We start from the raw sequence: 27930 nt of genomic DNA, 5'->3' as shown, positions 1-27930 counted from the left end.
GTAGGAGCCATAATGTGTATTTTTACCTCGGTTGATTATTTGTTATATTTTGCTCTTTATATGTGTTTTATATTATTTTCAGTAATTAGCAGTGTGGGCGTGGTTTACTTTATTTTTACCTGTGCATTTGGGGTGACTAGATGTGTAGTTTACCATAAATTACTGTCATTTACTATTGTGGCGGCTTGAAGTGGCTATGTGTAACTTTGTCACATAATTAAATCATGTTTTATTGACCATTAGTAAGAGGACGGTTAGCTGATGTTAAAAATTATACATTCACTGTCAATCTATTGCCTGTATCATTTTTTTTTTTTTTTTTGATGAACCCGGGTTCAATTTTACGTGAAAGCTGCAGGAAGTGACGTTCTCTGCGCGTTCTCGATGTCCTCCTCACACAGCTCTTCTTACAGCGAACAACAGTTGTGTCTAAATGGATGGAGAATGAAACTAAGATGAAATCTGTTATCACAAATAAACGCCCGGTCTCCAACACAACACAGACTCCTTCACAGACTCCACGTAAACACAAAAAACGAGAAAAAAAGGTTTTATCTGTTGAAGCCCGTCAAACCAAACTAGAATCTGAACGGCGTCGGACAAAAACTAGATTGAACACGAAAAAGCTTTTCATTCATGGACGGAGCTTCGATTGGTTTTGGGGATAAAAACCAACCCAGAGATGTCTTCACTTCTATTGAAAAGGTAAGATAATTCCTCTAAACCATTTGAATTGTGTGAAGCTAGATAGATTACTTTTGATACTTTTTCTTTAAAGATAGATTACTTTAAAGAAAAACTATTCTTAAGTTGAAGTAAATATGTTGATTTAAAATTAGCAAAAAGTCCAAAACAAAGACATTAGACAGCAGAAACTTTATTTTCCTCTTAAAGCAGCTATTATAACAGATCAAATAATGTTTGATTGTATTCATCAATGTAGTAAAGTTGGTTTGATTTAGTTCTTAAATGTAAAGTGACTCAAAAGAGAAACAAGCAGGAATAAAGGTAGCGTGTATGTCAACAAATAAACACGATCACATCAATTGATGAGTTCTGAAATAGTTCTACTCAGTGTGACTGACAGGAGAGATGATCAGAGGAGCAGAGTTTCTACCACCAGATTTGTTGCAGGGATTAAATAATGAGTAGAGTTTCCCAGTGAAGGAGCAGCCAGTGAAGGAGTAGATCAGAGCTGCAGCATCAACGTCATGAAAGGAGACCACACCCTCCTCATAATCCACAAACACCCCCACCTTCTCAGGACGGGACTTCAGAGAGAGACGAACATCAGGGTCAGTACGAGCTTCATACTCATTGCCATTACTCAACCATATCATCCAGTAACCATCCTGAGGTCTTGGTGTGATTCCTCCCTTCCTGTTGATCGACTCTTTGACCACTCCTAAACCCCAACCAGTCTTCTCTTTAACCTGAACTTCGAAGTAAAATCTGCCTGAAGAGAAACTTTGCTTTGATAAGACATAATAACACTGATTAAATCTCACTGGTGTGTCTGGGAGATTCTTCTTTTCATCACCATATTTAACTTGTTTTCCATCATCAGACAGGATGAGATAGGGATATGCTGTATCAGGATCGAGTGTCACATCCACCTCATACTGCTGGACCCTCTTCAGCTCCTCCTCATAAAGCTCCTTGATTGGTTTACTGATCATGTCCTCGAGCTGACCAACAGCTCTCACCACAGTCCCCTCATATGAAGGTGGATGGACTCTGACTCCAGTCCAGTCCTTGGTGGGTGGAGCAGCGTTCAGTGATGTGAAGTTTTGGAGGAGGTGGAGCTGGTCTTCAGAGCCTGAGAGCTGCTTCACTTCAGTGCTTCTCTTCTCCAGCTCAGAGATTTCCTGTTCCAGCTCTTTGATGAAGCCTTCAGCCTGTTTCTCCGTCTTCCTCTGTTTCTCTTTGATCGTGTCGAGGACCTTGTTGAGGTTTCTCTGCACCGCCTCCATCAGAGCGGTGAAGACCTGAACACCTTCTGAGATCTCTCTGTCTGCTTTCTCATCACTGAGCTCCACTGAGTGTTTGATCTCCTGAATCTCCTGTCGTCTCTTCTGGATCATCTGCTGAATGTCAGCCTCTGTCTTCCCCAGCTCGGCCTTCTTTCCTTCATATCCTTCTTTCAGAGGAACAACATCATGAGTCTTGTGTTCTGTGACTGAGCACAGCATGCAGACACACATCTGGTCGTTCTTACAGAACAGCTCCAGCAGTTTGTTGTGCTTCTCACACATCCTGCCTTCCAGGTTCTCCACAGGGTCAATCAGCTGATGTCTCTTCAGACCTGACATGGTCAGATGAGGCTCCAGGTGAGTCTCACAGTAAGAAACCAGACACACCAGGCAGGACTTCAGGGCCTTCAGTTTGGTTCCAGTGCAGACGTCACAGGGAACTTTTCCTGGTTTGGACCTGTGTTGCTCTGAGCTGCTGCTGACTTCCTGTTGAGCTGACTGTTTGTACTGAGCAGCCATCTCAGAGATGAACGTGTTGACTTGTAGTTCTGGTCTTGAGTTGAAAACCCTGTTGCAGTTGGGACACTGACAGAAGTCATTCCTATCCCAGTGTTTAGTGATGCAGGCTTTACAGAAGTTGTGTCCACATGGTATGGTGACTGGATCAGTGAACACATCCAGACAGATGGAGCACAGGAACTGATCTTCAGTCAGCAGACAGCTGGCAGCAGACATTTCAACAACCTGAGGACAAAAAGTGTGAAAAACTGTCACTGAATAGGTTTTGTTTATTGGTTTAATGAAATCAGTCAATGTTTGAGTCACTCTGGATGTCGTTGTCTTCATTTACTCAGAGAAAGTGTTACACTCACCCCTTAAGGGTTGAGTCACCTGTGCGCCGACGCGAGTGGCTGCACATTCAGTAGCTCCGTCCCTGTCGTACTCGTCTTGATACGTTATTCGTTTGTTTTGGCTCTGTGCCAACTTCTACTTTTATAGTTTTTATAGTACACTTTCAGTCTATAACTTTATGTATCTTAGAGAAGCTGCTCTCACTCCGGACAGCGGGACAAGCCAGCATCGTTCACCCGATACCTGAGGAGCTGAGGCGGCGGTACAGAGGCTGGCGAGCCGGCGCTAAGCTAAAGGCTAGGCTAGCGGCTAAGCGATGGAAGTACAAGCCCTCGGTTCCGGTGATCGTTATGGGGAACGTAAACTGTCTAACCAACAAGACAGACGAGCTGGCTGCTCTCATGAGGAACAACCGGACATTTAGAGAGTGCAGTTTAATGTGCCTCACAGAAACCTGGCTGACTCAAAACACCCCGGACGCTAACGTGGATCTACCGGGCTTCACTACAGTGAGAGCGGACAGAGACACGAAACGCAGCGACAAACGGAAAGGAGGAGGACTCGCACTGTTTATTAACACCAGATGGTGCCACCATGGACATGTTACTGTGAAGGAGGCAACGTGCAGCAAAGACATGGAGCTGCTGGCGGTAGGTCTCCGTCCTTGCTACATGCCCAGGGAGTTCTCCCACGCCATTGTTGTTGTTGTTTACATTCCTCCACGAGCACACGTCGAGACTGCGTGTGACGTCATCCACTCGAACATCTCGAGATTACAAACACTGCACCCTGAGGCTTTCATTGCCATCTCAGGGGACTTTAACCATGTTAAATGGAACTCTACACTACCGGACTTTCACCAGTTTGTAAGCTGTCCCACCAGGAAGAACAGGACAATAGACCTCCTGTATGCAAACGTGAAGGACGCCTACACTGCCACCCCCTTAACACCTCTGGGGAAGTCCGATCACAACCTGGTCCTACTCAAGCCACAGTACAAGACTAAGATCCAGAGACAACCGGTAACAACACGCACCTTCAGAAAGTGGTCTCCTGAGGCAGAGGAGGCTCTCAGAGATTATTTTGAGACCACTGACTGGAGTGCCCTGCAAGAGACTCATGGTGAGGACATTTAGGGGGTCACACACTGCACAACTGACTACATGAACTTCTGTATGGACGTTGTGGTTCCCACAAAAACTGTGCGCTGCTTCCCGAACAACAAGCCCTGGATCACCAGCGATGTCAAGGAGATCCTTAACAGGAAGAAAAGGGCATTCAAGGAGGGAGACCAGGCAGAGCTGAAGCGTGTGCAGGGGGAACTCAAGGTCAGACTCCGAGAGGCAAAGGAGGAGTACAGAAGGAATGTAGAACAGAAGCTGCAGCAGAACAACATGAGGGAGGTCTGGGAGGGCATGAAAACCATCACAGGCTGCAAGAAGAAAAACAACAACGCAGAAGACGGGGACCCTGAGAGAGCAAACCAGCTCAACTTGTTTTTTAACAGGTTTGACAGCCCCGTCGCTGCAGCCAGTGCCTGTCCCCCCAACACCCCTCTACACACCCCCTCACTCCCTCTCACTCCCCCCAACACCTCCTCCAGGACAAACACAATCTCCAGAGACAATCCATCCCCCCCCACCATCACCAGAGACCAGGTGAGCAAGGAGCTGAAGAGACTCCGTTCCAAGAAGGCAGCAGGTCCGGACAAGGTGTGTCCCAGGATGCTAAAGGCCTGCTCTGCTGAGCTGGGGGAGCCACTTCAGCACGTCTTCAACATGAGCCTGCGGCTCGGGAAGGTTCCTGTGCTCTGGAAGACCTTGTGCCTCACCCCGGTCCCCAAGAAGAAAAACCCCAGTGAGCCAGGCGACTTCAGACCAATCGCTCTGACATCCCACGTTATGAAGACCTTTGAACGGCTGCTGCTCCAACACCTCAGACCCCAGGTCCAACACGCACAGGATCCCCTGCAGTTTGCATACCAGGCAAAGGTGGGAATGGACGATGCCATCCTCTATCTTCTACACAGGGCTTACTCTCATCTGGACAAAGGGAGCAGCGTGATGAGAATCATGTTCTTTGATTTCTCAAGCGCTTTCGACACCATCCATCCCCTCCTACTGAGAGACAAGCTGACCGAGATGAGGGTGGACTAGCACCTGGTGAGGTGGATCACGGACTACCTCACAGAGAGACCACAGTACGTCAGACTGAAGGACTGCACATCTGACACTGTGGTCAGCATCACCGGAGCACCACAGGGGACTGTGCTCTCCCCCGTCCTGTTCACCCTGTACACCTCGGACTTCCAGTATAACTCTGAGCTCTGCCACATGCAGAAATACTCGGACGACAATGCAATAGTTGGTTGTGTCAGGGATGGACAGGAGGAGGAGTACAGGAGCCTGATCGAGGACTTTGTGACGTGGTGCAGTGCCAACCATCTGCAGCTAAACACCTCCAAGACCAAGGAGATGGTGGTGGACTTCCGAAGGAACAAACCACATCTAGAACCTGTTTCCATCGGGGGGGTCGACGCGGAGGTGGTCAGGACCTACAGGTACCTGGGGCTGCAGCTGGGTGACAAGCTGGACTGGTCGCCTAACATGGACACTACCTGCAGGAAGGGACAGAGTCGTCTGTACTTCCTGAGAAGGCTGGGGTCCTTCAACATCTGCAAAAAGCTGCTGCAGATGTTCTACCAATCTGTGGTGTCCAGCGTCCTCTTCTACGCAGTGGTGTGCTGGGGAGGAAGCTGCAAGAAGAGGGACGCAGCACGCCTGGACAGACTTGTGAGGAGGGCCGGCTCTGTGGTGGGCACAGAGCTGGACTCACTGGTGACAGTGGTAGAGAGGAGGACTCAGGACAAAATGCTCTCCATCATGGACAACACACACCACCCTCTGCACAGCACCTTCACCGGGCAGAGGAGCATGTTCAGTGACAGACTGCTGTCACAGTCGTGCTCCATGGACAGACTCAAGAACTCTTTTGTCCCCCTATAGGCCATAAGACTGTACAACACTTCACTGTCACGGCAGGGAAGAAGCACACGGTGAACCCTGGACTCATTTTTCACTTTTTTTTTTCTCACTCCTCATCTGCACTGCTGACCTCAGAGTCAGCCTCCAGTTGGACACTTTAATACATATTGATAGTCACCTTACTGAGCACTGGTCACTTTAATGATAATCACCCTAATCATGTCTGGTTTCATCCTACTGTTGTGTTATGCTACATCTGTAATGGTTGACATGATCACCCTAATTAGGTCAAGTTTCACTCTATTTTCTTCAACACTTAATGCTAATCTGCTCCTCAATAGTTGGGTACTTAAATGGCAATCACCCTAACCACCCCTGGTTTCACCTTATTGTTTTGGACACTTAATGCTAATCACTGCTCCTTTATGTTGCTGAGCATGCCAATGGCCCAATTTGCATCCCTGCATTGACTGTTTAACGACTGTACTCACACCTCTGGCACTACCACAAACACCTCTGTACATGCACATGTAACTAGTTTCTAGAAGGTCAGCACTTTGTTTCTAAGGCTCTTTAACTGTTTACAGGTCTCTTTTAATCAGCACACATGTTTTTCTCCCCTTCACAGGTTATGTACATTATGCTATATAAGTTTTAAGTCTAATGCTAACTGCACAGGTTTAACCTGTAATTATATTTAGTCTTAGTCACATAGGGGCTGCTAAATCTTGTTTGGGGGATTGTTGTATACAGAGGGGGGGGGGGGGGGGGGGGGGGGAGCGGGTGTGTTGTAACTAATGTCTTGTGTCCTGCCTGTCTGTATACTGCTACTGGATGCCTTGAATTTCCCTCGGGATCAATAAAGTATCTATCTATCTATCAACTCACACCAGGGATTCAGGGAAACTTGTCGTTAATGTAACTAAACCACTCAATTAAACCCTTTGCCCAAACTCGATTTCACTCACTTCAATTTAATTACTGTCGGGAAATTCCCATCTGTCATGTGATTGATCATACACAAAACAAAACAATTAATAACGGCCCAAATAATCACTTGACTTGCCCTAACAAACCCCCAAAAAACCATTCAACAATACCCCCATACGAAAACCACATAAAGCAAACAAAAGTTCATATTTTACGGTCTCTTAGTCTCTGTTTATCCAAAATAAATCCTCCGTCGGTGCGACCGTATGCGCATCCCAAACATTCAGTCATCAAAAATAAGCACCGTAATCCAAAAAAATAAAATCCAAACAGGGTTATTCCAACGCAGGCCACAAATAAGGGAAACAAAAGCGATCTCACCCGGATCCTTGGAAAGAAAATGTCCCGTTCCCTGGCATCGACAAACTTTTCCTCAGCCACGAGCCGCGTGTCCAGGAATGAATGAAAAAAAGGTTGGAAATCCTTATTTTCCCGTTGGTTGATTTGATCCCTTCATATTTCACTGTTTATTTTTTCTAAAACACCTTAAACCCCAACAGCATATGAAACTTAATTGTCAGCTGCAGAAAAACTTTTCCCTGTCACTGAACTTTTTTCCTTCCGTCACCTGGTCCCTGGTCCCCTGGGCTCTCTTGTTCCTCTTCCCCCCTCCCCTTATCACCGCCCTCCTCCCTTTTCCTACAGGTTAATTGATGCCCCTACATCATGTCTTTCACTACTATGGAATAGTATTTATTTTACGTTTCAATTGAATTTCTTTTTCTATGGATTTTGAAATGATCATTCTTTTTGTGGTTCTGTCACAAAAGAACTAAACGAACATGAGCTGATGTTATGAACAGACTGTAATATCAATGCATACATTAGAAATCAGGTGCTGGACTGGATGTTGAATATTTAATTTCTCGAGTTACAACACATATTCTCAGTGCAGGATCAACAAACCGAACGCCTGCCTGCTTAAAACTGAAGTAAACATTAAAGAGGAGCTAACGTTTTATTCTTGTGCTGCATCTTCGATCATACATTTTAATAGTTGTTACTCACCGGAGAGGCTTTGCCGTGTTGTTGAGATGAAACCTTTTGAGTGACAGAGACACTTGTCTGGATTGCAGCGCAGCTGTTTCTCTGAAACACTTTCACTTTCATTCGACAGACGTCACGTTGAACTGCTTCTCCTGTTACGCTGACTCTGCCTCTTCATGCAGATTTTGTTCCCTCTGTTGAGACAAAACCTGCGACATCTTTTCAGATTTGAACTTAACTTCTCTCCTGCATTAACACTCCAGTTTTAATTGAACATAAACAGGGTTTTAAATAAGTTATTAGGAAGAAGCTCTGAAACGCAAGCTAGAGTTCACAAAAATGATCTACTCCGGTCTCACAAAATCCCCACAAATTATTATTCAAATTAAATCTTCTGTATAAGAAGTGATTAAATGGATAGATGTCATTTAAACGTTATAAAGGTTACTTCTTTATCTTTAGACAGGACAGGGAAGGATACAAACAGCTTCTTCTTTGTCAGTCTTATGCTGTGCTGCCCTCTGCTGGAGTCCCTGCAGACTTGAGTGGTTCAGCCCGTGCGTGTGCGCGAGGAGGCCAGTCAGCTCCGTGCCGCCGTTGCCATGGTGAGTTCCTTAGCAACGAGCTCCGCTGAAATACTTCTAAAATAAGTTTGATTTACTCGCAGTCAAAGAAGTGATTTTAATGCTTTAAGGTGTGTTTAACAGAGTCTCCAATAATCTTCATCAAACACTTCTTTGAACTAATTGATTTATTGTCGAGTCATTTCGGCCCAAACTCAAACAGCTTCAACTATCGATCTCCGAGTTGTAGCCTAGCTTGTTTTACCAACTGTTAGCTTATTAATATGTGTTGTTTGTTTCAGCCTTTTTTTTTTTTTTTTTTTTAGAGGTTATAACTACAAGAGCTACCGGGACAGACAAAGTGAGAGTGTGTTATCAGAATAAACTGCGTGCTGGTGCCAAAGGTGGATGTTTCTGCTGTTTATTACCCAACAAGGTAAGCTAGAAAACACTCAATCAGCCCTGAGTGTCTGTCACATCAAGATATGTTTACAATAAATGTAGGAGCCATAATGTGTATTTTTACCTCTGTTGATTATTTGTTATATTTTGCTCTTTATATCTGTTTCATATTATTTTCAGTAATTAGCAGTGTGGGCGTGGTTTACTTTATTTTTACCTGTGCATTTGGGGTGACTAGATGTGTAGTTTACCATAAATTACTGTCATTTACTATTGTGGCGGCTTGAAGTGGCTATGTGTAACTTTGTCACATAATTAAATGATGTTTTATTGACCATTAGTAAGAGGACGGTTAGCTGATGTTAAAAATTATACATTCACTGTCAATCTATTGCCTGTATAATTTTTTTTTTTTTTTTGATGAACCCGGGTTCGATTTTACGTGAAAGCTGCAGGAAGTGACGTTCTCTGCGCGTTCTCGACGTCCTCCTCACACAGCTCTTCTTACAGAGAACGACAGTTGTGTCTAACTGGATGGAGAATGAAACTAAGATGAAATCTGTTATCACAAATAAACGACCGGTCTCTAACACAACACAGACTCCTTCACAGACTCCACGTAAACACAAAAAACAAGAGAAAAAAGTTTTATCTGTAGAAGCCCGTCGAACCAAACTAGAATCTGAACGGCGTCGGACAAAAACTAGATCGAACACGAAAAAGCTTTTCATTCATGGACGGAGCTTCGATCAGTTTTGGGGATAAAAACCAACCCAGAGATGTCTTCACTTCTATTGAAAAGGTAAGATAATTACTCTAGACCATTTGAATTGTGTGAAGCTAGATAGATCACTTTTGATACTTTTTCTTTAAAGATAGATTACTTTGATGAAAAACTATTCTTAAGTTGAAGTAAATATTTTGATTTAAAATGAGCAAAAACTCCAAAACAAAGTCATTAGACAGCAGAAACTTTATTTTTCCTCTTAAAAAAGTTATTATAACAGATCAAATAATGTTTGAGTCTATTCACCAATGTAGTGAAGTTGGTTTGATTTAGTTCTTAAAAGTAAAGTAGAGCTGCAGCTATCGAATATTTTAGTAATCGAGTATTCTATCGAATATCCTGTCGATTAATCGAGTAATCGAATAAATCATACTTTTGCTTAGTTAAGTTAATCAATGTAGTAAAGTTGGTTTGATTTAGTTCTTAAAAGTAAAGTGACTCAAAAGAAAAACAAGCAGGAATAAAGGTAACGTGTATGTCAACAAATAAACACGATCACATCAATTGATGAGTTCTGAAATAGTTCTACTCAGTGTGACTGACAGGAGAGATGATCAGAGGAGCAGAGTTTCTACCACTGTCGTTGTTCCAGGGATTAAATAATGAGTAGAGTCTCTCAGTGAAGGAGCAGCCAGTGAAGGAGTAGATCAGAGCTGCAGCATCAACGTCATAAAAGGAGACCACACCCTCCTCATAATCCACAAACACCCCCACCTTCTCAGGATCGGACTTCAGAGAGAGACGAACATCAGGGCCAGCACGAGCTTTGTACTCCCTTCCATTACTCAAACATATCGTCCAGGAACCATCCTGAGGTCTTTCAGTGAATCTTCCCTTCCTGTTGATGGACTCTCTGGTCACTCCTAAAGTCCAGTTAGTCTTCCCTTTAACCTGAACCTCGAAGTAAAATCTGCCTGAAGAGAAACTCTGCTTTGATAAGACGTAGTTATACAGATTAAATCTCTTTGGAGTGTCTGGGAGATTCTTCTTTTCATCACCATGTTTAACTTGTTTTCCATCATCAGACAGGTTGAGATAGGGATTTGCTGTATCAGGATCGAGTGTCACATCCACCTCATACTGCTGGACCCTCTTCAGCTCCTCCTCATAGAGCTTCTTCTTCTGTTCTCTGATGGTCTCCTCCAGCTGACTCACAGCTCTCACCACAGTCCCCTCATATGAAGGTGGATGGACTCTGACTCCAGTCCAGTCCTTGGTGGGTGGAGCAGCGTTCAGTGATGTGAAGTTTTGGAGGAGGTGGAGCTGGTCTTCAGAGCCAGAGAGCTGCTTCACTTCAGTGCTTCTCTTCTCCAGCTCAGAGATTTCCTGTTCCAGCTCTTTGATGAAGCCTTCAGCCTGTTTCTCCGTCTTCCTCTGCTTCTCTTTGATCGTGTCGAGGAGCTTGTTGAGGTTTCTCTGCATCGTCTCCATCAGAGCGGTGAAGACCTGAACACCTTCTGAGATCTCTCTGTCTGCTTTCTCATCACTGAGCTCCACTGAGTGTTTGATCTCCTGAATCTTCTGTCGTCTCTTCTGGATCATCTGCTGAATGTCAGCCTCTGTCTTCCCCAGCTCGGCCTTCTTTCCTTCATATTCTTCTTTCAGAGGAACAACATCATGAGTCTTGTGTTCTGTGACTGAGCACAGCATGCAGACACACATCTGGTCGTTCTTACAGAACAGCTCCAGCAGTTTGTCGTGCTTCTCACACATCCTGCTTTCCAGGTTCTCCACGGGGTCGATCAGCTGATGTCTCTTCAGACCTGACATGGTCAGATGAGGCTCCAGGTGAGTCTCACAGTAAGAAGCCAGACACACCAGGCAGGACTTCTGGGCCTTCAGTTTGGTTCCAGTGCAGACGTCACAGGGAACTTCTCCTGGTTTGGACCTGTGTTGCTCTGAGCTGCTGCTGGCTTCCTGTCGAGCTGACTGTTTGTACTGAGCAGCCATCTCAGAGATGAACGTGTTGACTTGTAGTTCTGGTCTTGAGTTGAAAACCTCGTTACAGTTGGACCTGAGGACAAAAAGTGACATTTCAACAAATTAAGACAGTTGAATAATTTTGATCTGTCATGTACCAGTCAGTATACCAGTAATCATACCAGTTTGGTTACTTGGTTTATCAGGAATATATTTTATGAGTTTTTTGATTTCACAAACGTCAACGATATGTTGATTATGTTGTACAACCTTAGTTATTATAATGTACATACTGAATTTAAAAATCTAACCGGACAATTCTTTGTTTTTGTTAGCGCTCTTTAGTTAGCTTGGCGGTGATTCCGATGTTCCCTTTTTCTCTAGTCCTTGACTAAAACAGCTTTTATACACAAGTGGCGGAGCCGGCCGTCCTGTCCATGTTAACACGGCTTTGACAACAACACAGCCAGTGGGACTCCAGCTGTAGACAGTCAGGACACACAGACACATTTACACAGGAGAAACTAGATTCATGAGATATTTGACTAAAATGTCAAACAATCGGCCTTTAACAGAAGTAATTTACCAGCGTCAGTCTGTTCAGAAAATATTAGACACAAGAGAGAACTCTGCTTTAAAATAAAACAAAGTGCTGTTGACTTTCTGCTGAACTGTGAATCACTGAGAGATTCCAAAGATCAAGTCAGCCAGGCTATAATTAGTTTGTAGCAAAACCAGTTTATCCAGTGGTTTCCCAGTGATTAATAAACATATCAAGCGCTTTAAACATGTATGTGGCAGAAACAACTCAAGCACAAAAACTTTGTAATGAAATCTGGTTTGGTGATTAAAGAAAAAGGTTAAAACACTTGTAATTATGTTAACATAAGCATAGCTGTGACTCGTCTGAGTGCAGTCTCTGTTGTTGTTGTTTTTTTCTGTTTAGTGGTCAAGTTAAAACCTCCTTTTCACTGACAGACTGACTGTTTATTGATCCCGAGGGAAATTTAAATTCCCCTCAACAGGAAGGTTTTTGGTTTGTAGTTCAGTGTACTCACCAGAGTTTGTCAGAAAAACCTTCAGTTGAATTTGTCTTCAGCGAGAAACAGACAGACTCGTCTCGATGCAGCTCTGACGCAGACTAACTTTAACTTTCATTTCAGAGAAAAACAGATGTAGCTCCTCCTCTTTTATTGTAGCCCCTCCTCCTCTTGTGTAGCCCCTCCTCTTTCCGTGTAGCCCCTCCTCCTTTATCGTAGCTCCTCTTTTTTCTCTACTTAAAATATTTTTTCTCAATGTGCATGATGACATTTTTCCCCTCCTGTCATTATTTCTTATGTTTGACCCTCATCCTCTTCCTTAACAAAAGACTTCCTGAAGTCGTCTTTCACCTGTTAGGTTTTGTTTTTGGCGGACCCCAAAATGCAGAGACAGAGACGAACAAAAATAGTTTTTAACCAAAAAGATATTTAATGTCCAAAACAAAAGAGCAGGCAGTGAAGGCAGGAGGCTGGCTTGCTCGACGATCCAGGTGGCACACCAACAAAAACTAGAAAAAAGGAAAAACACACGATCAGTCCAACTGTTCAAAAAAGCAAAAGCACAAAATCCACAAGAGGCTATGAAACAATTTGCTTGAAGGCAAACCGTGACCACTACCGAGTGATACGGAATTATCTGGCACAGGAGTAGGGTGACAGCCAGGCTTATATGGAGGGGTTGATTAGATGGAAGACAGGTGTGCCTCGTCTGCTGCCTGGAGGAGCCAGCCACACCCCCTGCCACTCACATACCTGCAGAGGAGAAAAGAAACAGAGAAGGGAGGGGGAGAAAGGACAACACAACCTCACACAGAAAACAATAAAACAGAACTGAACCTCACATCACCGTCTCTATGAAACTTCTCCTCAAATGTTGAACTCTCTGTTTTGCCTGTAATTTAACTCTTTAGTTGCTTTCCAGACGGTGTACCCTCTTTTCTTTATGTGTAAAATGTTTACTGATGATATAACAGAACAGAGAGAGTAAAGCAAAAGACTTTAAACACCGGGCTACACACATGCTTCTCTTTGATTTTTACAATTTCAGGAATAAAATACCTCTTTGGAAGAACTCAGGTAAAACATTTTAAAATCTTATTTAGAAAAACTGCAGACACCATTAGATCTTAAATGGCCTCCTCATCTTCAACACTCGCAGGAAAAGACTCTAATCTGAGGTCTGTCTCTCTGCCAGACTGCAGTTTCTATAACCTCCACTAGAGGGCGACATCGACTCTCATGTATTCTTTGCAAACTGGTTTTCAGTTTCTCTCAGCTGACTCTCAGCGTGAACATGAAGTGATGTTTTGTGGGCGTTCCCCTTGATGCCGACTGTGTCCATCACATATAGATTTTTAATAGTACAAATCAGTTTTCCAGGAGCTTTAAAGATCAGATGTTTATCTGACCTGCCTGTTTTATTTTGGAAGGTTTTTGCGAAACACTTCATTATTTTAGTTAAAACATTTTTAAAATTGATTTAGAAAAAAACAGATGATACAAATGAAATTAAAACACTTCTGATTATCAGGCTCACTGAAATTACTTTAAAGAAAAAAGTATTCTTAAGTTGAAGTAAATTCTGAAGTTGATTTAAAATGAGAAAAAACTCCAAAACAAAGTCATTAGAAGCAGCAGAAACTTTATTTTCCTCTTAAAGCAGTTATTATAACAGATCAAATAATGTTGGATTGTATTCATCAATGCAGTAAAGTTGGTTTGATTTAGTTCTTAAAAGTAATCTGACTCAAAAGAAAAACAAGCAGGAATAAAGGTAACGTGTATTTCAACAAATAAACACGATCACATCAATTGATGAGTTCTGAAATAGTTCTATTCAGTGTGACTGACAGGAGAGATGATCAGAGGAGCAGAGTTTTTACCATCAGAGTTGTTGCAGGGACCAAAGAATGAGTAGAGTCTCTCAGTGAAGGAGCAGCCAGTGAAGGAGTAGATCAGAGCTGCAGCATTAACGTCATAAAAGGAGACCAGACCCTCCTCATAATCCACAAACACCCCCACCTTCTTAGGACCGGACTTCAGAGAGAGATGGACTGGAGGGTCAGCACGAGCTGTGTACTCATTTCCATTCCTCAACCGTATCATCCAGTAACCATTCTGAGGTCTTGGTGTGATTTTTCCCTTCCTGTTGATCGACTCTTTGGCCACTCCTAAAACCCACTCAGTCTTCCCTTTAACCTGAACCTCGAAGTAAAATCTGCCTGAAGAGAAACTCTGCTTTGATAAGACATAAAACCACTGATTAAATCTCTTTGGAGTGTCTGGGAGATTCTTCTTTTCATCAACATATTTAACTTGTTTTCCATCATCAGACAGGATGAGATAGGGATTTGCTGTATCAGGATCGAGTGTCACATCCACCTTATACTGCTGGACCCTCTTCAGCTCCTCCTCATAGAGCTTCTTCTTCTGTTCTCTGATGGTCTCCTCCAGCTGGCTCACAGCTCTCCTCACAGTCCCCTCATATGAAGGTGGATGGACTCTGACTCCAGTCCAGTCCTTGGTGGGTGGAGCAGCGTTCAGTGATGTGAAGTTTTGGAGGAGGTGGAGCTGGTCTTCAGAGCCAGAGAGCTGCTTCACTTCAGTGCTTCTCTTCTCCAGCTCAGAGATTTCCTGTTCCAGCTCTTTGATGAAGCCTTCAGCCTGTTTCTCCGTCTTCCTCTGCTTCTCTTTGATCGTGTCGATGAGCTCGGCCTGGCTTCTCTCAACAGATTCTTTCAGAGCGGTGAGGACCTGAACACCTTCTGAGATCTCTCTGTCTGCTTTCTCATCACTGAGCTCCACTGAGTGTTTGATCTCCTGAATCTTCTGTCGTCTCTTCTGGATCATCTGCTGAATGTCAGCCTCTGTCTTCCCCAGCTCGGCCTTCTTTCCTTCATATTCTTCTTTCAGAGGAACAACATCATGAGTCTTGTCTTGGTTCTCCACGGGGTCGATCAGCTCAGAGCTGCTGCTGGCTTCCTGTTGAGCTGCCTGTTTGTACTGAGCAGCCATCTCAGAGATGAACGTGTTGACTTGTAGTTCTGGTCTTGTGTAGAAAACCTTGTTGCAGTCGGGACACTGACAGTTTGGAGGAACACAAGTGAAAATTCAACAAATTAGGACAGTTGAATAATTTTGATCTGTCATATACCAGTCAGTATACCAGTAATCATACCAGTTTGGTTACTTGGTTTATCAGGAATATATTTTATCAGTTTTTTGATTTCTCAAAACGTCAACGATATGTTGATTATGTTGTACAACCTCAGTTATTATAATGTACATACTGAATTTAAAAATCTAACCGGACAATTCTTTATTTTTGTTAGCGCTCTTTAGTTAGCTTGACGGTGATTCCGATGTTCCCTTTTTCTCTAGTCCTTGACTCAAACAGCTTTTATACACAAGTGGCGGAGCCGGCCGTCCTGTCCATGTAAACACGGCTTTGACAACAACACAGCCAGCGGGACTCCAGCTGTAGACAGTCAGGACACACAGACACATTTACACAGGAGAAACTAGATTTATGAGATATTTGACTAAAATGTCAAACAATCGGCCTTTAACAGAAGTAATTTACCAGCGTCAGTCTGTTCAGAAAATATTAGACACAAGAGAGAACTCTGCTTTAAAATAAAACAAAGTGCTGTTGACTTTCTACTGAACTGTGAATCACTGAGAGACTCCAAAGATCAAGTCAGCCAGGCTATAATTAGTTTGTAGCAAAACCAGTTTATCCAGTGGTTTCCCAGTGATGAATAAATATTTTGAGCGCTTTAAACATGTATGTGGCAGAAACAACTCAAGCACAAAAACTTTGTAATGAAATCTGGTTTGGTGATTAAAGAAAAAGGTTAAAACACTTGTAATTATGTTAACATAAGCATAGCTCTGACTCGTCTGAGTGCAGTCTCTGTTGTTTTTTTCTGTTTAGTGGTCAAGTTAAAACCTCCTTTTCACTGACAGACTGACTGTTTATTGATCCCGAGGGAAATTTAAATTCCCCTCAACAGGAAGGTTTTTGGTTTGTAGTTCAGTGTACTCACCAGAGTTTGTCAGAAAAACCTTCAGTTGAATTTGTCTTCAGCGAGAAACAGACAGACTCGTCTCGATGCAGCTCTGACGCAGACTAACTTTAACTTTCATTTCAGAGAAAAACACGTTGTAGCTCCTCCTCTTTTATTGTAGCCCCTCCTCCTCTTGTGTAGCCCCTCCTCTTTTCGTGTAGCCCCTCCTCCTTTATCGTAGCTCCTCTTTTTTCTCTACTTAAAATATTTTTTCTCAATGTGCATGATGACATTTTTCCCCTCCTGTCATTATTTCTTATGTTTGACCCTCATCCTCTTCCTTAACAAAAGACTTCCTGAAGTCGTCTTTCACCTGTTAGGTTTTGTTTTTGGCGGACCCCAAAATGCAGAGACAGAGACGAACAAAAATAGTTTTTAACCAAAAAGATATTTAATGTCCAAAACAAAAGAGCAGGCAGTGAAGGCAGGAGGCTGGCTTGCTCGACGATCCAGGTGGCACACCAACAAAAACTAGAAAAAAGGAAAAACACACGATCAGTCCAACTGTTCAAAAAAGCAAAAGCACAAAATCCACAAGAGGCTATGAAACAATTTGCTTGAAGGCAAACCGTGACCACTACCGAGTGATACGGAATTATCTGGCACAGGAGTAGGGTGACAGCCAGGCTTATATGGAGGGGTTGATTAGATGGAAGACAGGTGTGCCTCGTCTGCTGCCTGGAGGAGCCAGCCACACCCCCTGCCACTCACATACCTGCAGAGGAGAAAAGAAACAGAGAAGGGAGGGGGAGAAAGGACAACACAACCTCACACAGAAAACAATAAAACAGAACTGAACCTCACATCACCGTCTCTATGAAACTTCTCCTCAAATGTTGAACTCTCTGTTTTGCCTGTAATTTAACTCTTTAGTTGCTTTCCAGACGGTGTACCCTCTTTTCTTTATGTGTAAAATGTTTACTGATGATATAACAGAACAGAGAGAGTAAAGCAAAAGACTTTAAACACCGGGCTACACACATGCTTCTCTTTGATTTTTACAATTTCAGGAATAAAATACCTCTTTGGAAGTACTCGGGTAAAACATTTTAAAATCTTATTTAGAAAAACTGCAGACACCATTAGATCTTAAATGGCCTCCTCATCTTCAACACTCGCAGGAAAAGACTCTAATCTGAGGTCTGTCTCTCTGCCAGACTGCAGTTTCTATAACCTCCACTAGAGGGCGACATCGACTCTCATGTATTCTTTGCAAACTGGTTTTCAGTTTCTCTCAGCTGACTCTCAGCGTGAACATGAAGTGATGTTTTGTGGGCGTTCCCCTTGATGCCGACTGTGTCCATCACATATAGATTTTTAATAGTACAAATCAGTTTTCCAGGAGCTTTAAAGATCAGATGTTTATCTGACCTGCCTGTTTTATTTTGGAAGGTTTTTGCGAAACACTTCATTATTTTAGTTAAAACATTTTTAAAATTGATTTAGAAAAAAACAGATGATACAAATGAAATTAAAACACTTCTGATTATCAGGCTCACTGAAATTACTTTAAAGAAAAAAGTATTCTTAAGTTGAAGTAAATTCTGAAGTTGATTTAAAATGAGAAAAAACTCCAAAACAAAGTCATTAGAAGCAGCAGAAACTTTATTTTCCTCTTAAAGCAGTTATTATAACAGATCAAATAATGTTTGATTGTATTCATCAATGCAGTAAAGTTGGTTTGATTTAGTTCTTAAAAGTAATCTGACTCAAAAGAAAAACAAGCAGGAATAAAGGTAACGTGTATTTCAACAAATAAACACGATCACATCAATTGATGAGTTCTGAAATAGTTCTACTCAGTGTGACTGACAGGAGAGATGATCAGAGGAGCAGAGTTTTTACCATCAGAGTTGTTGCAGGGACCAAAGAATGAGTAGAGTCTCTCAGTGAAGGAGCAGCCAGTGAAGGAGTAGATCAGAGCTGCAGCATTAACGTCATAAAAGGAGACCAGACCCTCCTCATAATCCACAAACACCCCCACCTTCTTAGGACCGGACTTCAGAGAGAGATGGACTGGAGGGTCAGCACGAGCTGTGTACTCATTTCCATTCCTCAACCGTATCATCCAGTAACCATCCTGAGGTCTTGGTGTGATTTTTCCCTTCCTGTTGATCGACTCTTTGGCCACTCCTAAAACCCACTCAGTCTTCCCTTTAACCTGAACCTCGAAGTAAAATCTGCCTGAAGAGAAACTCTGCTTTGATAAGACATAAAACCACTGATTAAATCTCTTTGGAGTGTCTGGGAGATTCTTCTTTTCATCAACATATTTAACTTGTTTTCCATCATCAGACAGGATGAGATAGGGATTTGCTGTATCAGGATCGAGTGTCACATCCACCTTATACTGCTGGACCCTCTTCAGCTCCTCCTCATAGAGCTTCTTCTTCTGTTCTCTGATGGTCTCCTCCAGCTGGCTCACAGCTCTCCTCACAGTCCCCTCATATGAAGGTGGATGGACTCTGACTCCAGTCCAGTCCTTGGTGGGTGGAGCAGCGTTCAGTGATGTGAAGTTTTGGAGGAGGTGGAGCTGGTCTTCAGAGCCTGAGAGCTGCTTCACTTCAGTGCTTCTCTTCTCCAGCTCAGAGATTTCCTGTTCCAGCTCTTTGATGAAGCCTTCAGCCTGTTTCTCCGTCTTCCTCTGCTTCTCTTTGATCGAGTCGAGGAGCTCGGCCTGGCTTCTCTCAACAGATTCTTTCAGAGCGGTGAAGACCTGAACACCTTCTGAGATCTCTCTGTCTGCTTTCTCATCACTGAGCTCCACTGAGTGTTTGATCTCCTGAATCTTCTGTCGTCTCTTCTGGATCATCTGCTGAATGTCAGCCTCTGTCTTCCCCAGCTCGGCCTTCTTTCCTTCATATTCTTCTTTCAGAGGAACAACATCATGAGTCTTGTCTTGGTTCTCCACGGGGTCGATCAGCTCAGAGCTGCTGCTGGCTTCCTGTTGAGCTGCCTGTTTGTACTGAGCAGCCATCTCAGAGATGAACGTGTTGACTTGTAGTTCTGGTCTTGTGTAGAAAACCTTGTTGCAGTCGGGACACTGACAGTTTGGAGGAACACAAGTGAAAATTCAACAAATTAGGACAGTTGAATAATTTTGATCTGTCATATACCAGTCAGTATACCAGTAATCATACCAGTTTGGTTACTTGGTTTATCAGGAATATATTTTATCAGTTTTTTGATTTCACAAACGTCAACGATATGTTGATTATGTTGTACAACCTCAGTTATTATAATGTACATACTGAATTTAAAAATCTAACCGGACTATTCTTTATTTTTGTTAGCGCTCTTTAGTTAGCTTGACGGTGATTCCGATGTTCCCTTTTTCTCTGACTCAAACAGCTTTTATACACAAGTGGCGGAGCCGGCCGTCCTGTCCATGTAAACACAGCTTTGACAACAACACAGCCAGCGGGACTCCAGCTGTAGACAGTCAGGACACACAGACACATTTACACAGGAGAAACTAGATTTATGAGATATTTGACTAAAATGTCAAACAATCGGCCTTTAACAGAAGTAATTTACCAGCGTCAGTCTGTTCAGAAAATATTAGACACAAGAGAGAACTCTGCTTTAAAATAAAACAAAGTGCTGTTGACTTTCTACCGAACTGTGAATCACTGAGAGATTCCAAAGATCAAGTCAGCCAGGCTATAATTAGTTTGTAGCAAAACCAGTTTATCCAGTGGTTTCCCAGTGATTAATAAACACTCCTCCTTTATCGTAGCTCCTCTTATTTTTTCTCTACATTAAATATTTTTTCTCAATGTGCATGATGACATTTTTCCCCTCCTGTCATTATTTCTTATGTGTGACCCTCATCCTCTTCCTTAACAAAAGATATTCAAGGACTTCCTGAAGTCGTCTTTGACCGTCTCTATGAAACTTCTCCTCAAACGTTGAACTCTCTGTTTGCCTGTAATTTAACTCTTTAGTTGCTTTCCAGACGGTATACCCTCTTTTCTTTATGTGTAAAATGTTCACTGATAATATAACAGAACAGAGAGAGTAAAGCAAAAGACTTTAAACACTGGGCTACACACATGCTTCTCTTTGATTTTTACAATTTCAGGAATAAAATACCTCTTTGGAAGAACTCGGGTAAAACATTTTAAAATCTTATTTTGAAAAACTGCAGACACCATTAGATCTTAAATGGCCTCCTCATCTTCAACACTCGCAGGAACAGACTCTAATCTGAGGTCTGTCTCTCTGCCAGACTGCAGTTTCTATAACCTCCACTAGAGGGCGACATCGGCTCTCATGTATTCTTTGCACACTGGTTTCTAGTTTCTCTCAGCTGCAGATTTAAACAAAATAAAAGCTGTTTGACACATCAGATATTCTCATATACTCTGCATTATCGGACAAAATTTATTATCATCACATGACATTACAGACCTGTCAGTTCAGTTGTCATTACTGCATTCATACTTTTTTTTCTCTTGTTGAATTTCTATGTTAAGATAAATTGAAACATCATTTTAGGAACCCTGGCCTGGACACTTGACCCCAAAGTGCGGTTCATTCAGTTTGAACACAAACATAACGTACTCGTACTCTACTTGACTATCTAGCCCGGGTTCACTCAAAGAGCGTTTTATTCCCCGCCTGCTATTTTATGAGTTATTTGATTTCACAAACGTCAACGATATGTTGATTATGTTGCACAACCTCAGTTATTATAATGTACATACTGAATTTAAAAATCTAACCGGACAATTCTTTATTTTTGTTAGCGCTCTTTAGTTAGCTTGACGGTGATTCCGATGTTCCCTTTTTCTCTAGTCCTTGACTAAAACAGCTTTTATACACAAGTGGCGGAGCCGGCCGTCCTGTCCATGTAAACACAGCTTTGACAACAACAAGCCAGCGGGACTCCAGCTGTAGACAGTCAGGACACACAGACACATTTACACAGGAGAAACTAGATTCATGAGATATTTGACTAAAATGTCAAACAATCGGCCTTTAACAGAAGTAATTTACCAGCGTCAGTCTGTTCAGAAAATATTAGACACAAGAGAGAACTCTGCTTTAAAATAAAACAAAGTGCTGTTGACTTTCTACTGAACTGTGAATCACTGAGAGATTCCAAAGATCAAGTCAGCCAGGCTATTATTAGTTTGTAGCAAAACCAGTTTATCCAGTGGTTTCCCAGTGATTAATAAACATATCGAGCGCTTTAAACATGTATGTGGCAGAAACAACTCAAGCACAAAAACTTTGTAATGAAATCTGGTTTGGTGATTAAAGAAAAAGGTTAAAACACTTGTAATTATGTTAACATAAGCATAGCTGTGACTCGTCTGAGTGCAGTCTCTGTTGTTTTTTTCTGTTTAGCGGTCAAGTTAAAACCTCCTTTTCACTGACAGACTGACTGTTTATTGATCCCGAGGGAAATTTAAATTCCCCTCAACAGGAAGGTTTTTGGTTTGTAGTTCAGTGTACTCACCAGAGTTTGTCAGAAAAACCTTCAGTTGAATTTGTCTTCAGAGAGAAACAGACAGACTCGTCTCGATGCAGCTCTGACGCAGACTAACTTTAACTTTCATTTCAGAGAAAAACACGTTGTAGCTCCTCCTCTTTTATTGTAGCCCCTCCTCCTCTTGTGTAGCCCCTCCTCTTTTCGTGTAGTCCCTCCTCCTTTATCGTAGCTCCTCTTTTTTCTCTACTTAAAATATTTTTTCTCAATGTGCATGATGACATTTTTCCCCTCCTGTCATTATTTCTTATGTTTGACCCTCATCCTCTTCCTTAACAAAAGACTTCCTGAAGTCGTCTTTCACCTGTTAGGTTTTGCTTTTGGCGGACCCCAAAATGCAGAGACAGAGACGAACAAAAATAGTTTTTAACCAAAAAGATATTTAATGTCCAAAACAAAAGAGCAGGCAGTGAAGGCAGGAGGCTGGCTTGCTCGACGATCCAGGTGGCACACCAACAAAAACTAGAAAAAAGGAAAAACACACGATCAGTCCAACTGTTCAAAAAAGCAAAAGCACAAAATCCACAAGAGGCTATGAAACAATTTGCTTGAAGGCAAACCGTGACCACTACCGAGTGATACGGAATTATCTGGCACAGGAGTAGGGTGACAGCCAGGCTTATATGGAGGGGTTGATTAGATGGAAGACAGGTGTGCCTCGTCTGCTGCCTGGAGGAGCCAGCCACACCCCCTGCCACTCACATACCTGCAGAGGAGAAAAGAAACAGAGAAGGGAGGGGGAGAAAGGACAACACAACCTCACACAGAAAACAATAAAACAGAACTGAACCTCACATCACCGTCTCTATGAAACTTCTCCTCAAACGTTGAACTCTCTGTTTTGCCTGTAATTTAACTCTTTAGTTGCTTTCCAGACGGTTTATCCTCTTTTCTTTATGTGTAAAATGTTTACTGATGATATAACAGAACAGAGAGAGTAAAGCAAAAGACTTTAAACACTGGGCTACACACATGCTTCTCTTTGATTTTTACAATTTCGGGAATAAAATACCTCTTTGGAAGAACTCGGGTAAAACATTTCAAAATCTTATTTTGAAAAACTGCAGACACCATTAGATCTTAAATGGCCTCCTCATCTTCAACACTCACAGGAAAAGACTCTAATCTGAGGTCTGTCTCTCTGCCAGACTGCACTTTCTATAACCTCCAGTAGAGGGCGACATCGGCTCTCATGTATTCTCTGCACGCTGGTTTCTAGTTTCTCTCAGCTGCAGATTTAAACAAAATAAAAGCTGTGTGACACATCAGATATTCTCATATACTCTGCATTATCGGACAAAATTTATTATCATCACATGACATTACAGACCTGTCAGTTCAGTTGGCATTACTGAATTCATACTTTTTTTTTTTTTTAACACTCTTGTTGAATTTCTATGTTAAGATAAATTTAAACATCATTTTAGGAACCCTGGCCTGGACACTTGACCCCAAAGTGCGAGTAACCCTCGTACTTCTAAATCAATACAAGCGTTGGGATTAATCCATTTGAATATCAGAATTTAAGCCCACATGAAAATAGATCATCTAATAAATATTGCTCTCACAGCGATCCTGATATTGCAGTTATCACAGAAACCTCGCTTGGGTGGACAGCAGGATTGGCAGAGGTGGGGGGGGGGGGGCTGCTGTATTTGTTAAAACAGTTTTCATATTTCCACCATGGAAGCAGTATTAGCACCTAAATAAATTGTAAAGACCTTCTTTCTCAATATGTACACAATGAGATTCTTATTTTAGGTGACTTCAATCTTGATTGGTAACTCTTCTAAAGATATAAAGAAATGATGCAATAATGACTGAGCCTACCAGACCCAATCCGAGATACCCAAACACCGCCACATTAATGGGTCTCATCCTGACAAACTGAAGTGAAACCAGTATAGCCTCTGGAGTTTTTGGGAAGCAGTGATTCCTGTTCATCCTGTGATTTTCATTCTTGGACGGAGCTTCGATCGGTTTTGGGAATAAAAACCAACCCAGAGATGTCTTCACTTCTATTGAAAAGGTAAGATAATTCCTCTAGACCATGCGAATTGTTTGAAGATAGATAGATTACTTTAAAGAAAAACTATTCTTAAGTTCAAAGACAAAAACTCCAAAACAAAGCAGCGGAAACTTTATTTTCCTCTTAAAGCAGTTATTATAACAGATCAAATAATGTTGGATTGTATTCACTAATGCAGTAAAGTTGGTTTGATTTAGTTCTTAAATGTAAAGTGACTCAAAAGAGAAACAAGCAGGAATAAAGGTAACGTGTATGTCAACAAATAAACACGATCACATCAATTGATGAGTTCTGAAATAGTTCTATTCAGTGTGACTGACAGGAGAGATGATCAGAGGAGCAGAGTTTTTACCACCAGATTTGTTGCAGGGACCAAAGAATGAGTAGAGTCTCTCAGTGAAGGAGCAGCCAGTGAAGGAGTAGATCAGAGCTGCAGCATCAACGTCATAAAAGGAGACCACACCCTCCTCATAATCCACAAACACCCCCACCTTCTCAGGACGGGACTTCAGAGAGAGACGAACATCAGGGTCAGTACGAGCTTCATACTCCCTTCCATTACTCAAACATATCGCCCAGTAACCATCCTGAGGTCTTGGTGTGATTTTTCCCTTCCTGTTGATCGACTCTTTGACCACTCCTAAACCCCAACCAGTCTTCTCTTTAACCTGAACCTCGAAGTAAAATCTGCCTGAACAGAAACTCTGCTTTGATAAGACGTACAAAAACTGATTAAATCTCTTTGGAGTGTCTGGGAGATTCTTCTTTTCATCACCATGTTTAACTTGTTTTCCATCATCAGACAGGATGAGCCAGGGATTTGCTGTATCAGGATCGAGTGTCACATCCACCTCATACTGCTGGACCCTCAGCTCCTCCTTACAGATCAGCTTCTTCATCTGTTCTCTGATGGTCTCCTCCAGCTGGCTCACAGCTCTCCTCACAGTCCCCTCATATGAAGGTGGATGGACTCTGACTCCAGTCCAGTCCTTGGTGGGTGGAGCAGCGTTCAGTGATGTGAAGTTTTGGAGGAGGTGGAGCTGGTCTTCAGAGCCTGAGAGCTGCTTCACTTCAGTGCTTCTCTTCTCCAGCTCAGAGATTTCCTGTTCCAGCTCTTTGATGAAGCCTTCAGCCTGTTTCTCCGTCTTCCTCTGCTTCTCTTTGATCGTGTCGAGGAGCTCGGCCTGGCTTCTCTCAACAGATTCTTTCAGAGCGGTGAAGACCTGAACACCTTCTGAGATCTCTCTGTCTGCTTTCTCATCACTGAGCTCCACTGAGTGTTTGATCTCCTGAATCTTCTGTCGTCTCTTCTGGATCATCTGCTGAATGTCAGCCTCTGTCTTCCCCAGCTCGGCCTTCTTTCCTTGATATTCCTCTTTCAGAGGAACAACATCATGAGTCTTGTGGTCTAAAACAGTGCACAGCATGCAGACACACATCTGGTCGTTCTTACAGAACAGCTCCAGCAGTTTGTCGTGCTTCTCACACATCCTGCTTTCCAGGTTCTCTACGGGGTTGATCAGCTGATGTCTCTTCAGACCTGACATGGTCAGATGAGGCTGCAGGTGAGTCTCACAGTAAGAAACCAGACACACCAGGCAGGACTTCAGGGCCTTCAGTTTGGTTCCAGTGCAGACGTCACAGGGAACTTCTCCTGGTTTGGACCCGTGTTGCTCTGAGCTGCTGCTGGCTTCCTGTTGAGCTGACTGTTTGTACTGAGCAGCCATCTCAGAGATGAACGTGTTGACTTGTAGTTCTGGTCTTGAGTTGAAAACCTTGTTACAGTTGGGACACTGACAGGAGTCATTACTCTCCCAGTGTGTAGTGATGCAGGCTTTACAGAAGTTGTGTCCACATGGTATGGCAACAGGATCAGTGAACACATCCAGACAGATGGAGCACAGGAACTGATCTTCAGTCAGCAGAAAGCTGGCAGCAGACATTTCAACAACCTGAGGACAAAAAGTAACATTTCAACAAAAACAAATTTTGATTTTTATAAATCGTTCAAGTTTGGTTAACTTGAATACCAAGGATATATTTTGGATTCTAGACTTTGTATTCTATAACATCAATGATATGTTGATGATGTTGTACAACTAAAGCTCATATGATCTACATGTTGCTTTGTTTTTCTAACATGACAACTTTAGTTTTAGAGTTGCTGACAACAGTACAGCCCCATTTCCACTAAGAGGTCCGGTTTGGTACAGTCAACCCTCTGTGAAGGAGTCTGTGTTTCATTCTCCATCCTACAAACGAGCGTCTGGGCAGGCATTGCCTGAGAGCAGGAGTGTGTGATGAGTGTGTCTGCCTGTGAGAGCTCCAAGGACGGATAGAAGTGTGTGGAAGGCGGCTTCTGGCTGTGCAGGTAAAGACCGGGAGTGTGTGAGGATTTTGTAGTTTGTACTGTTGATTTCTGTAAGCGGAGTGAAGAGGAAGAGGAGAATGCAAATAAAGTGACACAGGCAAACAAAGGCAGACAAATCAGACCTGATTCCTTTTTTTCCCTTTTTGTGAAAAGATAGAGATAGACAGTGAACATCTACCTGTCACATCAGTTAAACATTAAAAAAACGATTTGTTCATGTAAAAAGTTACACATATATGTAACTTGTAGCTATATATCAATCATTTGGCCGTTAGGTAGTTCGCTTGATGTTACATAAAGCCCCTTTAAAAAGCTGATCCCTGATTGGCCACCTGAAGTTCAACAAATGACTGATGTGTTGGTTTGTTTGGACGTAAAGCTCTTCTAGTCTACACTATCGACTATAAATATTAATGGACGAAGCCTGAGTGATGTTACCGATCTGTTCCTGCAGGGGGCTCAGGAGGCTCATCAGCAGCAGCCGCCATGTTGGAAATGCTGACTCAACCTAACAACAGGCTGAGAGCTGGAGCTGAGGCAGGTTTTAAGACCTATTTTGTTTTTTGAACCAGACTGTAAACGTAAATTTATGCTGTCAAACTGGATTTTTTGCCTGCAGTGTGTTTGTGACTTCCAGTGTTCCTGCAGCCCGCCTCTAGTGGACACTTGACTAACTGCAGGATTTTACACTTTGGCTTCATTTTTTAAGACAGGAAGTTGCTGCTTGGTCTGGACGAACCGTACGTCCCTGTGGTGCAAAAAAACACAACTGACACAACTCAGTTACAAATTAACTAGTTTGTAGTAGTAGTAATAGATCACTGTCGTTTAAATCCGGTGAAAGGATCAGTTGATCTACTTTACAAATGATCACAGCAGAAACTAGCACTGAGAAATAAAAGGCTTAAAGAGCTTTTTACCAAAGTGTTTAGTAATATTTAAGTGGTCAAACCTCGATTTTACAACTAAATGATCCGAAAAAGATGATCAGATAAAACAAAGTGCTGTTTGCTTTCTACTGAACTTCAAATCACGGAGAGACTCCAAAGATCAACTCAGCTGGGCCAGTTAGCTTGTAGCTAAACCAGTTTATCTGATGTCTGAGTGCAGTCTCTGTTTTTTATTTCTGTTTAATGGTCGAGTTAAAACCTCCTCTTCACTTCAGTGTTTTTGGTTTGTAGTTCAGTGTACTCACCAGAGTTTGTCAGAAAAACCTTCAGTTGAATTTGTCTTCAGAAAGAAGCAGACAGACTCGTCTTGATGTGACTCAAACTAACTTTCACTTTCATTTCAGAGAAAAACAGACATCGTAGCTCCTCCTCTCAGTAAAAAAACTCAGTTTGTCTGTAGTTTAACTCTTTAGTTGCTTTCCAGACGGTATACCCTCTTTTCTTTTATGTGTAAAATGTTTACTGATAATATAACAGGACAGAGAGAGTAAAGCAAAAGACTTTAAACACTGGGC

The 27930-nt window shown here is 42.4% G+C and overlaps 4 protein-coding genes and 1 long non-coding RNA gene across 12 annotated transcripts in view; 1 reads left to right on the top strand and 4 right to left on the bottom strand.

Moving 5' to 3' along the window:
• LOC306825238 (troponin I, fast skeletal muscle-like) overlaps nt 1-27930 on the bottom strand; it is an 89956-nt gene that overhangs the window by 36054 nt on the left and 25972 nt on the right. The gene's annotated exons all lie outside the window — the stretch shown is intronic.
• The window catches only part of LOC306825597, a 32206-nt gene that overhangs the window by 456 nt on the left and 3820 nt on the right, over nt 1-27930 (top strand). For 2 of the 5 annotated variants that reach the window (XR_013779293.1, XR_013779294.1), the window contains exons 3-4: nt 8249-8391; nt 8678-8785. This is a non-coding gene — a long non-coding RNA (uncharacterized lncRNA). Of the gene's footprint in view, nt 1-8248; nt 8392-8677; nt 9040-9200; nt 9833-26919; nt 27662-27930 lie in introns of those variants that run through there. The other 3 variants (XR_013779295.1, XR_013779296.1, XR_013779297.1) reach the window with 3 other exon arrangements.
• Nucleotides 36-22342, bottom strand: LOC306825594 (E3 ubiquitin-protein ligase TRIM39-like). Of its 4 annotated transcripts, none has more exons than XM_079346431.1 (2): nt 22036-22342; nt 36-2717 (listed from the first exon to the last, which is right to left on the bottom strand). In XM_079346431.1, exon 2 carries the CDS (start codon nt 2706-2708, stop codon nt 1068-1070), a length of 1641 nt encoding a protein of 546 aa, XP_079202557.1. In that variant the 5' UTR covers nt 2709-2717; nt 22036-22342; the 3' UTR covers nt 36-1067. The 4 variants fall into 4 exon arrangements, with proteins under 4 accessions (XP_079202557.1, XP_079202555.1, XP_079202556.1 ...); XM_079346429.1 differs by lacking the exon at nt 22036-22342 and adding an exon at nt 11553-12797; XM_079346430.1 differs by lacking the exon at nt 22036-22342 and adding an exon at nt 12517-12797.
• LOC306825595 (zinc finger protein RFP-like) lies at nt 9933-11531 on the bottom strand. The gene has a single exon (XM_079346432.1). It carries the CDS (start codon nt 11486-11488, stop codon nt 10064-10066), a length of 1425 nt encoding a protein of 474 aa, XP_079202558.1. The 5' UTR covers nt 11489-11531; the 3' UTR covers nt 9933-10063.
• On the bottom strand, nt 14068-27746 carry LOC306825801 (uncharacterized protein). The gene is made up of 5 exons (XM_079346757.1): nt 27661-27746; nt 24409-26046; nt 19293-19611; nt 18382-19175; nt 14068-15579 (listed from the first exon to the last, which is right to left on the bottom strand). The coding sequence occupies exons 2-5, from the start codon at nt 26035-26037 to the stop codon at nt 14332-14334; spliced, it is 3990 nt and encodes a 1329-aa protein (XP_079202883.1). The 5' UTR covers nt 26038-26046; nt 27661-27746; the 3' UTR covers nt 14068-14331.

The sequence above is a fragment of the Symphodus melops genome (assembly GCF_947650265.1).
Source record: "Symphodus melops genome assembly, chromosome: 6".
Classification (NCBI taxonomy): Eukaryota; Metazoa; Chordata; class Actinopteri; order Labriformes; family Labridae; genus Symphodus; species Symphodus melops.
The sequence above is the reverse complement of the archived record's forward strand: the minus strand, read 5'-3'. Positions and strand labels throughout refer to the sequence as shown.